The sequence below is a fragment of the Neomonachus schauinslandi genome, chromosome 4 (assembly GCF_002201575.2).
Source record: "Neomonachus schauinslandi chromosome 4, ASM220157v2, whole genome shotgun sequence".
Lineage (NCBI taxonomy): Eukaryota > Metazoa > Chordata > Mammalia > Carnivora > Phocidae > Neomonachus > Neomonachus schauinslandi.
Window position 1 is genome coordinate 119,007,899 of NC_058406.1, and position 14,687 is coordinate 119,022,585.

Below are 14,687 nucleotides of genomic sequence, written 5' to 3' on the forward strand. Positions count from 1 at the left end.
TCTGGGATCACGACCTGAGCCGAAACCAAGAGTTGGACACCCAACCGACTGTGCCACCCAGACACCCCTGAAGAATTATTTTTAAAAAGTAAAAGCTTTGTGGCAGCACTTTTGATTCTGTTACAACAAATCAGGCTGCTCTTCTCCAATTCATAACTGAATCTCACCAGTAGTTGCAATTAGAGATTTAAGACTTCATGCACAGGACGGCACAAACCATTTGTAGAAATGTATTCTTATTGAAATTTCATTTTATTAAATGTTTTCTGATTAAGTTCTGATCTCTAGTTAGAGCTCAGATTTGAAGCTCCTTAGAAATGGTAAACCATAATGCAATCAAATATGAAAGATGCCACTCCACCGAAATAACCTGAAAAACCATGTGATATAAAATGAAAGTATATCCTAATTTGAAATACTTAAAGTCTTATTATTTCTCTTCTGAGTCTGTAAAGATATTGTCAATAAAATTGTTCTAAAACTGTTCTTCTAAATCAAATTCTTTCTTTTATTCATGACTGCATCCAGAGTTCTCAGAACAGTGCACGCTGCATGCAAGAAACTTTAAGTATTCACTGGGTGACAAAAGCAGGTGGGGAGGAGTGGCAGGAAGAGAAGCGAAGAGGGTGAGTAGCCAGAAGGAGGTAAAAGAGCCAATAAAAGAGTGGGGAGGAGAGACTCCGAAGGAGAGAAAGGGGAGGGGAGGGAAAAGGAGGATCCAGGGAACAGCCTGACGAAGTGGCTGCCCCCGAGAGACTGAGGGGAAAGAGGACCCCAGGGGCTGCCACAGGAGCCTGAGGAGGGGGAGAGAGAGGATGGGGAAGGAGAGGGGAAGGGGAGAGGGAGAAGGGCAGGTGAAGGGGAAAGGGAAGCAGGAAGCGGGAAGGGAAAGGAGGGAAGAAGACAAAGGGTAAAGGGAGAAAGAAGAAAACCTCCCACCTACCTGAGCACTTGTCACACCTGAAAGGCACTCTGTGCATACACACTGTGGAAAATCTTAACATTCTTATTTAGCTCCGATGAAAGTATTCAGTCGATTAATATGTTCATTACAATTCATATTATATATATACATTTATCTGGATACATGATCAATAAATTAATAAAAACAGAAGCTATTACATCACATTTTTATTACGTGGTTTTTACAAGTGTCATCTTTTAAACTGAGATGTGGAAGACAGTGCATCTAAATTTCAAACAGTTTACGTACTGAGCACCAATAAATACATTCAAGGGCTATCTGACACATCTTCACCAACCGGAGCAATACTAAATTTTCTATGCCATTTAGCAGCAAATCACGATGAACATTACCATTTCCTGGGATGACAATATTAGAGCTTTCAGTTCTTTCTTTTCTGGTTATTTCCCTTGGCTGAGTGTGCGTGTTTGCTAGAACTTTTCCCTTTCTTTGCATCATCTTTGTCTGTGGACGCCATTTTACCAGAAGCATCCTTTACATTTGTGGACTTTTTCCTACTTTCCTTGGCTTTAGCACTTTTGTCTAGGCCCACATTCTCCTTCCCTCTGTCCTTTTTCCCCTTAGGAGACTCTTTCCTGGATATATCTGCATCAGGAATTTTCTTATCCTTCCGGTCATCCTCCTTTTCTTTCTTCCCCTTTTTTCTCTCTTCGTTCTTACTCTCCTTCCTTGACTCAGGTTTCTCTTTTTCTTTCTTGAGCTCTTCTTTAGTGAGTTCTTTAACTTTCAGGTTTTCCAATCAAAGGAAAAAAAGTTTATTGAAAGCATCTCTTAATTCACAGGACAGTAACTTAGTGCTAAAGTATGGTCTTTATCTCTCCACACACATGAAATGTTCATTCAGAAAGTGACTTTCATCCCCTAGTTTTAAATAGGTTAAAACCAGATGCAAACCTCTACAAAATATCAGCTACCAAAGAAATGCCAGAAACTTGCCATCGTATTTTTCCAGCTTGAAATAGGTTATGACTTGTTTTAAAATAAGGCTGACATGCAATATTATTCAAATGAATCCATCCATAAACTTTACACAAAGTGTTAACAACTCACATTTCACAATTTTAATGACATAATTAAAGGAACACTGGCACCATTAAGAAAAAATTTCCATAACTTACAAGTATCCATACAAAGATAATTTTAAAACTTTTAGTTCTAACAAAAAATCATGTCCTTAAAATATTTGTGCTTACAAGCCTTGAAAACAAATACAATGCACAGATGAAAAAGTAAATACCATTTAATTTTCTTAGCTAAGTAAGAAAAAAACAATATCCACGAGCGTGAAATTTTAAATTCATTATCTATAGTACTTAAAATGACAAGCAGACATTCTTGTCTGCTTATATTCAACATTATGAAATCAGTATTCCTTTAAATATGCTTTTCTGTTATTTTATGTAGAGCCACTCAAGCCAACATGTTGTTCATCCATGCTCATAGGCAGGGGAGCAATTAAATGGAACATACAGCTAATTCCAAATCTCGTGTAAGACCAATCCTGCTTCCAACCCATTTTACATAAAGTTTAATAGAGCTGCTAGCAAAAGCTTTGAATTCCACCTTCTTGCTCCCTCATTAGGAAATCTAAAAGAAGCAAGGTATTTGCTGTATTACATAGCATCTAAGCAGAAACAAAGAAAACTAAAGATTTCTTTAATAAAATGTGGAAGACGTTTAGGCCCATCAGAATCATGTAAAATTCACATAGCTCAAAATGTATTCAATTCTTCCTGAAAATCTTTTTAAGACCTTCTAAAAATACAGAATAGCATTCATAAAGCAGCAACGGTCTGAACCCTCCCCTACTTCAGTGCTGTTTGTAGAGACATGGATCCCGCCACTGCCAGAGCTCTTACTCAAGGCTGTACGATCCTGTTCTGCACAACTTGTACAATATTAAATCTTTAATGTCTGATTCGTCTCTCCAGATCAAGAAGTATAAACTCTACTTTGTCGGCCATTTATCTCATAAATAGTGACATAAGAATAAAATGGTAAAAACGGTTCCCTCCCTGGGAGTTATTCAAATGGAACACAAAGTTAAAACATTAAAATTCCCTAATCTTAAAATTAAAATACAAATCACAAAACCCTGAAGTCACAGTCATAATGTTTTACCAAAAAACAAACAAACTAAAAACAATATGCCAAGCACTTGAACACAAAAGAATATTACAAGTTAATAAAGAAAAACATGCACTTCTCCCATACCCCTGTCCCTAACGGACATAAATATTGATATATGAACAAGAAAAACCACAAGGATATAAAAAATAAGGCTGTAATAATAAGCTGTTAGCCTACATATGATGGTTGACAGGTACAGTGATTTTTAAAGAAGTAAAATATCAAAACACAGGAAATTCTATACCAACGAAATGCAGTACTCCAGATTAGAAGTCTAAGTTTTCATTTCATTGAAAACTACAAGTGTGCTCACATTGGCTTTTATTATGCTCTAAGACAAAGTGTCACCAGAGCTTCTGAAGAAATGAAATCAATCAGTGAAGAATTCATCTTTTCTTCCAATAGTAATTAAAAAATTCAAACTAAGAAAGCTTTTAGGTTAGACAATAACAAGTTTAGATGTAAGTTTATATGTAGTATAATATCATGATATCATTATATGTTTTTAGTTTAAAGACTGTTACAAAAGTTTTGATACCATAAAAAAGGAAATTACTTAAAATTATAGGCTTGAGGCAAGAAATTCTTTAATGACGTCTTGATAAAACTACTACTGGCCAAAGGTGCAGCCCAAATCAAAAAGCAATGTTTAGCATTAGTAACTGCATTAAAGTATCTAGAAAATGTCATGCAATTTCAAGCATTAAACTTGATTCACTCAAGGCTAATTTGAAGAACAGAAAATACCTTTAGCCTTAGTTTTTCTCTTGGCTACCCCACCAGGTCCTTCTGTTGGTATTTACAAGATGAAAATAGGTTATAAACAGAAAATACTAAGGGAATTAAAAACAAAGTATTTTTTTTAAATAATACAATAAATATCTATAGTTAAAATCAATGCCTTCATTAAACAAATTAAGTTAAACTCGCCATTTTAAAAACACACACCTTTGACACATAAATATCTATCATTTAGATGTCATTTTGAAACCTTACTTTCACTATAAAAAAATGCACTGCAATCACCTTATTAAGTCAGCCAACTTCATGACTTGCCACAGACCTGAAAGAATCGTGGGCTTTAGAAAAACCTAATTACGACTGGAAATAGCATTTCCCACTCAGCGGTACCCGCATCACCAGTGGCCGTCTGCTCGGCACAGATGACCCATTACAAGCACCACACATGAAAGGACCAGGGGACTTCACTCCCCTACTCAATCGTCATTGCCATCCAAAGAAAGGATAGCATATTTTGATAGAATTTTAATCTCTACTGTTTGAAAGATCATTGCTTTTTTCCTCTATGGTCTCAAACTTTCTTTATAAAAAGAAATTATACAAACAAGTAAGAATGACACCATCATGTAGATATATGTTAATTTTTTTACCCTTTATCTAAAAACGTTGCAATAGCTTTCTATTTCTTGTCTTGGCAAATAAAAGTTCTGACAATGGGTTTAACCTCTAACACACGTCAATACCCTATACCTCGCAGTACACTCTCATTCTAACCACACTGTATTTGGCATCCCAGTCAACTGATGTTCTCAGTTCTCTCTCCTGATCACATAAATGCTATTTTATACTCATGTATCAGCAAACTTTCCAAGGTGGCATTCCAAGTTGCCAACCCACTTCCTAGGCTCTTAGAGTGGGAGGTGTGGTGATTACTGGTAACCTCCTGTGGGGGAAGCACCATCTGTCACTCAGCAACAAATGGCTACGGTTGTACAAGAAAGCCCCCAAGCAGGACCCACTCTGTGTTTTTCAAAACCCTAATCACACCCCCACTTTCAGCATGAGGTGCTTTCACTCCTGTTATATTAGTCAAATCATCCCCCATTCCTAAATTCCTTTCTCTTTCTCTCTCCATTGCAATTTGTTTCCATCAACTGAGATAGTCCATTTGAGAATGGCAATTTATTTTGGTTGAAAATACCATTATCATCAGATGGTAGCTATACTTGTCGTGAGCATAGCATAACATGTAGAGTTGTCGAAATACTATGTTGTACATGTGAAACTAATGGCATATTGTGTGTCAACTATACTTCAAAAAAAAAGAAATTATCATCATAATTATTCTGGAAAAAAGTATTAGTGTATGTCTTACTACTGACTCCATTTAAAAAAGAAATGTGAACTGTTTCATACGGCTATCTATACCTGTCCAATTACTTATATACATACAGAATCATAACTTGTGTGTGTGTGTGTGACAAATCATTTTTCACAGATAAAACTTGAATCTTTCCTAAACTCTATTAAAAACAGCATGCCACCGGGGCGCCTGGGTGGCTCAGTCGTTAAGCGTCTGCCTTCGGCTCAGGTCATGATCCCGGGGTCCTGGGATCGAGCCCCGCATCGGGCTCTCTGCTTGGCGGAAAGCCTGCTTCTCCCTCTCCCCCTCCCTCTGCTTGTGTTCCCTCTCTCGCTGTGTTTCTCTCTGTCAAATAAATGAAATCTTTAAAAAAAAAAAAAAACAGCATGCCACCTTATAATACTGAATGCCATCTTGGACCACTCCCCACTAAAGTTTATTTCAGAATCAAATATCAAAATTATTCTTGTAATACCAACTTTTAAATACATGGGCATTATCCAGTGTGCAAAAGAAATGAGCATAAAACATTAAAATGCATGTTTAATGCTGTTCATGTCCCTCTCCTGACTCCTGCATGTTCTCTCAACGCATGCCCAGATCTTCCTATTAAAAAGCAGAGTGGTAAGAATCAGAATCAGACTACCCAACCACCAAAGCCCACTGTTATGACACAGTCAAAAGAGCTATATTGATGAAAAGGCTAGAGTTGGGACGCCTGAGTGGCTCAGTGGGTTAAGTGTCTGCCTCCGGCTCAGGTCATGATCCCAGGGTCCTGGGATCGAACCCTGCATCGGGTTCCCTGCTCAGCAGGGAGCCTGCTTCTCCCTCTCCCTCTGCCTGCCGCTCCCCCTGCTTGTGCTCTCTCTCTCTCTCTGACAAATAAATAAAATCTTTTAAAAAAAGGAAAGAAAAGGCTAGAGTTAACTTTTGACATTAATAAAATATTAGATTAGCATTTGCTTAGTGAAACAGGAAAGAATAATGAGTGCTTTATTTAAAACTTTTCCAGGGATTTGGGCACAAATCCTTAAAGTGAGACATACAATGCACTGTACAAAATTCCAAAGTATCAACTTTAGCTAAAGTTGATGAACTTAAAGAATATAGTCAATAAGCTTTCAGTATTTTTGACATGATAAAGACAGAGCTAATATTTAAACCACAACTACCACATCCAGTCTCAGAAAGAAAGGATACAGACAGCAGAGAAGGCACCAAGCACAGCACCAAGAAAAGAGGAAGTTAACAGAGAAGCCCCTACATAACAAGAAATGAGAGGAGAGTCAAGAAATACAGTATTCTTCAAGTCAAAAGTGCAGTTTTAGGAAGGAAGGCAGGAACAAAGGTTTAGGATGAGGACATTACTGAGTTGTTAGTTATTAAATGTCCCATAAGGCTCTTCAGGTTATAGTTTTACAAGCAGTGGAAGAGGGGGTCACATTACAATGAGACAACATAGGTGGGAAAAGCGTGACCAAAAACCCAGGGTGCTGATGGGGACCCCTGACTGCCTTCTTCTTAGAAGACAACTGCTCATATGTGGAATTTCCTACGGCTCCCAGGGAGGCAGAAAGGAATAAGGGTTTGCATGATCTCACTGTGTCTGCATGTTTGATGGCTAGAGGAAACAAAAGGCATGCCTACGGGGAACAGGAACAGAGCTAGCAAGAGAGAGAAATTATGAGGCCAGAAGATGCAGGGGGAGATGCAGGCAAAGACTTGACTTTGGAAACCAGAAGATGCAACATCTGCAAAAATGATCAATGAGAGGAAACAATGAAGAAAATTCTGAGAATAAAGAAATGCTATGAAGTGTAGAGAGAGGAAGACAATGGAACCGAAGCCAAAGATGACTATGTTGGTAAAGCTGAAAGCAAAATCGCCTTTCCAGCAGAATAAAGTGACCCTGGAAGATGGAAGAGCATGGGAAAGGTTTTGAATACCTACTAAAAGAGTAACTCTGTCACCACAGTGAGCACCTTACACAGGCTCCGTTCAGGTAAATTAAGAAGAGATCTTTTTCCATAAATGACATGAAGCCCAGTGGTGGAGAAGGAGTTAGTGGTGATGCAGGACTGGTGACAGCATATAGAGAAAAATTAAAACAAACAAACAACCAAAAAAAAACCTTTGTGGACATTAAAGAAGTGGCCCCAGAGAAAAACACAAGGCAAGTATGTAAGACTTTGCTTTTATATAATTGTATATAATTCCTAATTATAGACAGAATTAAATTTGTAACTATGGTTGATGTGGACTCCCTTTACTGTCAAAAATCAACCAGCATGCCCTATTTTTCTCCTTTTCTCTCTCTACTACCATAGTCAATGCCCAGGGGTTAAAAAAAAAGGGGAGGGGGAACTTATCAAGCAGTAAAATTCATGACAATATTCATGACAATATAAGGTAACTCCTTAAAAATAGTTCCCAAGTAGTATATAGAAAATTGTATCAATCAGAGCCTGAAAAGGAAGCATTTTGATGTTCTGTAATTCATTGGGATGAAAGTTGTTTTTGTTGCTACAATACATTCCAACTGAAGGCAGTCATCAAAAAAGCATCAGGAAGTGGCTGCAGCCAAAGGGAATGGCAAAGAAGAAGTGATCACCATGTTCTTTACTTCCTTTTGCCATATGGTTACTCTGATGGTTTTTAAGGTGATTACTGTTAATAGCTCTGTTAACTTTTTTGAGAATTTTTTAACAGACATTTAAAAAAACAGGTCTTATGTTCTGCCTTGAAAACATGAGTTGCCTAAAAGTAATTAATGTTATTCTGGCAACTGCCTCAGAGCCGCTTATCCCACACACATTTTCAAGATGAAATATTCTGTATCAAAATACAAATGCTGAATCATTAAGCCAATGGTTGGACCTGTGGTCCTACCACATGCAACAGACATAATTTTAGAAGACTGGCTCCATTACAGAAACCCAAATAGCTCTGCAGGTTTTCAGAGAGTTGGCCATAGACGTGGTCGGCTGGGTATCACTTTGTACTTTGGTCACTTCCGTCACTCCCACAGGCCCTGGTGGGACCTGTTGAGTCACCCTGAGCTTCAGTTTCTCATCTTCCTCCTTCCCATACTGAAACATCACAGTTTATTTCAACATTGACTACAGATGGCAAAAAAATAAAATAAAATGAAAAGGTCCCAAATGCCTAAGTAACGGTTCTCTGCTCTAAAACTCATGTTTTAAGGGCAGAACATAAAACCTGTTTTTTTAAATTTCTGTTAAAAAATTCTCAAAAAGTTAACAGTGCTATTACCAGTAATCACCTTAAAAACCATCAGAGTAACCATACAGCAAAAAGAAGTAAAGAATTGCTCTAGAATGGAAGTCTAGTTTGGCTAAAATGCATGCCCGTGCATACACCAATTTCCTTTTTATTTTTAAATAGATGGTGTAACAATATTATCACAGACATTTTTGAAAAAAGAAAGCTACAAACCTTCCAATGCTCTATGATAAGTGGGGAAGGGAAAACGTAAGAGAATGGAATGACTCAAAGTTTAGGAAGGGATTGTAACCAGAGACTGGAAGTTTGCATGAAGAAGGCAGACTCAAACACGAACAAAAAAAAAGACACTGGAAAGCTCACGGGAAGACATCAGTTAGCACAGGTCAGTTTCCCATATGAAATTCAAAATGTTGTTTCTCTTGAAAAAAAAAAAGAGTCCAATAATTTTTTCACTTAAGTTGGTTTAAAAAAAAAAAAAACCCTCAGTGTTTTATTAGACAATGGGTAACTTCTGAGGTTATCACTCATCAAGACTAATTATCCCAGCAAATATTTAATAAATATCCTATATTGGGCTCAGACTTGAAGCCTAAGACCTGGTTCCTAACTTCCAGGACCTCACAGTAATACTCCCATGTATTACTTGGTTATAGAAATATCAACAAATATCAGAAGCAGAGAATTTGGCACACAATTCTGTCAATCAACTTGTGATAATAAAGTGTGAGTCAGTGAATTTCATGAAAATGCCCCAAATACATTGTCACCAAAGAAAATTCCACAGCCCAAATCACAGAAAACTACTTTTTTTATAGACCAGGATCTTATTTAAAGAGGATCCTGATATCAATCACCAAAAGGTGTATCTTCGAAGGGATCGATCAAATTAAGAATACCTGCCTATGCCTACAGCTACTTTTGAGAAATCTCCCAAGCTTTTTCAGGGTACACAGAAAACATTTTTATTCAGTCTAGCTAACTATAAATAAAAACAAACCAGAACTCAAGCAGGAAAGTTTTCTTACATCTCTGGATATAGCTCTATGAGACAGGCAGGTAGTTCCTAGAAGAAAGAATCGAGCACAAGATGAAAAGGCAGGATCGCCCAGCATTCCATTATGCCCGAGGCATCTAGGCAATTCTCCCAGGCAGCAAGCTGGTGGCGAGGCCTCAGGGATTCGATACGACCAGCACCCAGAAGATGGTTCTCCAAATGACTGACACTCCATCAGTCATGTCCCGGAGACAATCAGGGCTGAAAGGAGCTACAGTGCAGAAAAGAAATCCGCAGAGGGCCACCTCCTCGTTTTTGACCAAACTTCAGAGAACCCAACTGGACACATGGCAGTGCATCTAAAGAAACAAGCAGGCCAGCTCTGAGGAGACACGACTACATCTGTATACGGAACTCATGCTGCCAAGTTCCTCTGGGTATTTGAAGTTAGAACAGCAGAGTAAATGTGATACAACTCAAAATTCCGTTTAACTACAAATAAATATTCAAATGTACAGAATACAATTTTGCCTTTTTAATAAGCATAGAAGGCATAAAGCTAGGGAAATATTTATACTATGAAACAGAAAATCATACAATAAATCCTTAGAAAAATCAAAAATTGTAACAGATACAATAAATAAAATTTAAGCAAAGTAATTTTGATCAGCTTCAAAATACTCCACACTAGTTTTGCAAACAACTTGATTTTTTTCTCACCAAAACAAGCCTTAGCCACAAGTTGAAGGAAGTCACAGAAGTCAGGGGTTCACCAGCTCCCTACCTTTTACCTTCGTCAGAGACGTTTCAACAGGGCTGACTAAAGGGGGTATTAGATAAATAGAAAATTAGCTCCTCACGTCATTTTTCACTTACAAAAATAAAGCATAATTAATTTCTGTACATAAAACATGCATTAGTATCATTATCATGACAAAAAGAGCCTGATGAGAAATTAATGATTGCAAACATTTTAACACACAAATTTAGTCCATTTACTTCTCGAACTGACCACACATCTTCTAGAGTTAGTAGTCATGAAGCATGGAAAAATAAGACTGCTTTAAAAAATACATCTCAGACATTTGGCTATGTGAATTTTGTTGAGAGCAAGGCCCAAGATTGTTTTTCATTTAAACCTAATGAAAGTTGATATTTTACAGTACTCCAACTCAAAGTGGAAGACACAATCAATATGGACAAAGACCGCATAAACTTTCAAAAAGCATATTATTAAAATCATACTTATGTGTTCCAGGATATTAACATTTCAAAATCAGAAGCTTTTCACTGTCAGAAACATGAACAGAATGAAACATATTCCCTGATTAATTAGGGAAAGACAAACTAGAGTTTTACTAGCCATGTAAGCTTTAGGAGATCAACTGTCCAATGTACAACGTGTGCAGCCATATGCAAAAGTAGCTTTAAAATACTGCTTTTTAAGATGAGCAAACTGCACAGTTTCTTCTGACACATGTAAGTGGCGGGTAAAGGCGGAATTTTCCTGTGTTCTGATTTGATACTTTGAACTTTCTGGCTATGGCTGAGTTGCGATACATACTTACAAATAGCTGGATAGCCTAGGATCCTGATTCCCAACAGAGAAACTAAATTTGTCATGTTCCCCTCTGAAAAAAATGGGTGACTTCTCCACTTACTGAAAGCAATTTGGTTACATATGAAAACATAAGGAATGAATATTCGAAAAGGAGAAATTACTAGAGTTAAACAAATAAAATGTTCAAAAACAGAAACATATTTGAATTTTAAGCTCTATGAGGAATCAAAGCCAAGTTAAGTTTCAAAGAAGGTCGAACAGATTTAAAAACACGAAACACCACTCCCTATAAGGGTAACCGGAGGTCCTAATCGCTTTCAAGCGGTAAGGAAACAGATGAAATCTCATTTTATGAATGCATGTTATATACAGCTGATACAGTTCCTTTTGCTATTACTGAAGCAAACTCATTTTAAATGAACTGATTCAAAAATGTATTTAAGGTCTTCTAATGGCAAAAAAAAAAAAATGTATTTTCCTGAAAAGAATTATCACTTTGGTAAATTTAATTTATACATCTAAAAATCATATTCTACCTAAGCCAAAGGTGAAAGCCACTTAATAAGAAAATACAGGAAAAAATGGAAAAAGACTGATTTAGGATGAATAATTTTAATATGTACAGCATTAAGATACATATTCACATTTTCCCTCTGGTGTAATATGCCTGCTTAAAAAAAATACAAATTACTTTCTCTGGATGTATATTTGGAAATAAAATTAAAAATAAATTTTGCTTTCATACAGAAATATTCAGACCTACTACTATCTGAATACAGTAATTTCACTACCCTAAGGCAAAAACATGGGGTTATTTTCAAATTATTTTAAAAGCACCATTAATACAGAATTTTACACTGAAATTTGTATTAACCCATCTGACAAATCAGTTAACCTAAACAAATTACAATAAAAAAATATCAGCGTGTTAAAGAACCATCACTTTACACACCAGTCATGTTAAAGATCAACAGAGAATCATTTAATTTATGAATCATGCTGGAAACATTTTTATAATCAAGTCCATTATAATCATCTCAAGTAATAGTGTGTTAGAAAGACAAGCATCAAGGGTTAATCACAAAACAATTTGCTCTGAAGTTTCTAAATTTAGTTCAGTGAATACAACATAAGTTGAAACAAAACGATACAGAAACCAATTATACCACCAAGAACATCATTCTCAATGCACTTTGCAGACTACTACAAGAATGAGGAGTGCCCCTTTCTTCACTAGAAGTGGGGAAGCCGAGCAAGGGACTAGCTAGGAGCTGGACTGGGGAGAAAGATCACACGTTGCCTTGTGCTGTTTGATCACAGCTGTCCCACTGCTCGTGAAGCCCTGGGTGAGCAAAGGAAAGAAAGAAACAGGACACTGCTTCGGGTTTTCATAAGCCAATGACTTCAGTCCCTGAATCAAAGTTACTGGTTATGTAAATCCAAAATGACACAAGTCTTGCCCTGAACCCCTTCGTTCTGTGACGTACCATCAACACCATCTGCAGTTTCGCTTTCTTCTTCTTCTTCTTCTAGCATTTCAAAGGGAGTCATTATATCATAGAGAAATGAGAGGAAACCATAAAACCAATCTGAACTTTCCTCTGCTAAAATATTAAGGACTTCCTCAAGAGAATCAATATTTTCATTACTGCCATCTTTGGTCAGGCCTACATAAGAATAAAGGAAGAGAGAAAGAGAAAATAAGGAGAGCAGTTAGGTGGAAAAAAGAAGTTGAGGAAGAGTGATCTCAAAAAGGATGTGCATCATGGTCACAGAAGTTAACAGAAAAGATACTTCGGAAAACAAAGAAACTGATTAAGATGCACACCTTACAATCAACTCTCAATCATGTACTACAGGAAAGGCACAATTTGACCAATCCTCAACCATTCCTACCAGCCCCTAACTAGGTTTGCCTTTCTCTCATTAAGAGAATCTAGAGCCCCAAACACAAAATTGTGTTAGGCAAAATCGACTGATTAACGTCAAAGGGAAGAACGAACAAAAGTAATAGAGGGTAAAAAGATAGAGCCTTCTGACAGCCTCCACGTTTGCTGATTTACCAACCAGGTATTATCGAGAGTTGATTACACAAGCATTTACATATATCAATAAATATTCATCGAATAAAAAGGTTCATTTCCTCACACTTTTCCCCTTCGGACCTAGAGTTTACTTAAGAAACTCTGGGGTTAATATGACTAGCAAGATTACTGTTTATAGCATCCACAGATGAACATAAATTTATTCAAATTATATCAGATAATCAAATGTTCACACTACCAAATGTTAGCTTTACAGTGCTCTGGCTACTTACTCATGGTCCTATAATTCTGACCAATAATAAGCATCAGCTATTAATAATAATTCACTCTGCTAACCAATATTAAATTTGATCAAGGACCCAGCCGGTCATTTGCAACAGGAATATTTGAAGTCCTCTTCACATAAGCCCCAGAAATTAGCTTCTACTGTAAAGACCCATGACTCCTGTTGTTTAAGTATTAGTCCCAAAATAGGCCATCACGATGGAAAGAAAGCAACGTATATATTGGTTTTATCATTTTTTTTTCCTGTTTAGTAACTGGCTTCGGGTAAGAAATATCTCTCAGCCCAGTAAATACCAAAATCCACCAATACTGGCCACGCCCTATATAGCAAGACCCGTAATTCTGAAAGAGAAAAAACACAGGGTAGACAGTTCTGGCTATAAGAAATGTGAACATCCATGACTTGAGAGCTTTTCCGATGCTAACCACCCTCATTCAGTAGGTTGGGCTTTGGCGGCTCAACGTTTCTCGATGTAAACGTAACGGCCAGGAATCAAGATGGGCAGGGAAGGTACCACAATGAGACAGCTAGCATAAATATTAAAGTATACAGTGTATTTTCCCCACTTCAGTGCCCAGAAGAACTACATCATATCATTGTTCATAGGTGGAGGTCGGGGGGAGAAAACAAACTGCAGTTAGTATTTTTGGTATTTAAATTACTTGTTGACACAACTAGAATATTTTTTCACTGAATCTAACAGTTGACAAGTGCTATGAACAGAGGAGATCTGTATTCCCATTGAAATCTCTGTGGGAATAACACTGTTTCTTCTTCCTGCCTTAAAACACTATAGCTGTATATTTCTAATAAACATGTTTATTTTTCTCCATTTTCAAATATTAGTATTTTGAAGTATCAAATATAAAATACAAAACTTTACCAGCCTTCAGTACGACAAGATGAAGTATTCAACAAATATGTAAAAGTACCTGAACAAACTATAGACCCAACTATGCAACAACCTTCCTGTGGTTCTTTAGACAAAAATATTACTCCAAAGTGAAAAAGGAAATATTCTGGGTATATTAATTCCTTAGCCTCCAACAGCAGGCCTGAACCCAAGGGCAGGGTGTGAGCACCTCTGAGTGGACAAGATCTAGTTCACTTATGCGTCTGTCCAGTCTACAAATGCTTATCAAGGCTCTAGGAATTGTTGCCTGGCTTCCCTTTTGTTCTCCAGCCATACCTGATATGGAGCCAGCTAGGTGCTAGTCATGGACAAAAGGACAATCACACAATCCTTAGGTGGCATGACTCTAAAAGGATGTTACTCTTAGCAAGTGGTCCTTGGATCATTTTCCTGTTGCTTTTATTCGGGAAACAAGTTTTCAAA

General features: G+C 37.1%; 1 protein-coding gene across 2 annotated transcripts in view; it reads right to left on the reverse strand.

The window, feature by feature from the left end:
• ASPH (aspartate beta-hydroxylase) overlaps positions 1–14,687 on the reverse strand; it is a 220,427-nt gene that overhangs the window by 174,057 nt on the left and 31,683 nt on the right. The window contains exon 5 of one of the 2 annotated variants that reach the window (XM_044914636.1): positions 12,443–12,687. The exons of the other annotated variant lie outside the window; for it this stretch is intronic. Coding sequence (XP_044770571.1) covers positions 12,443–12,687 — 245 coding nt within the window. Of the gene's footprint in view, positions 1–12,442; positions 12,688–14,687 lie in introns of those variants that run through there. 2 annotated transcript variants of the gene reach the window in all.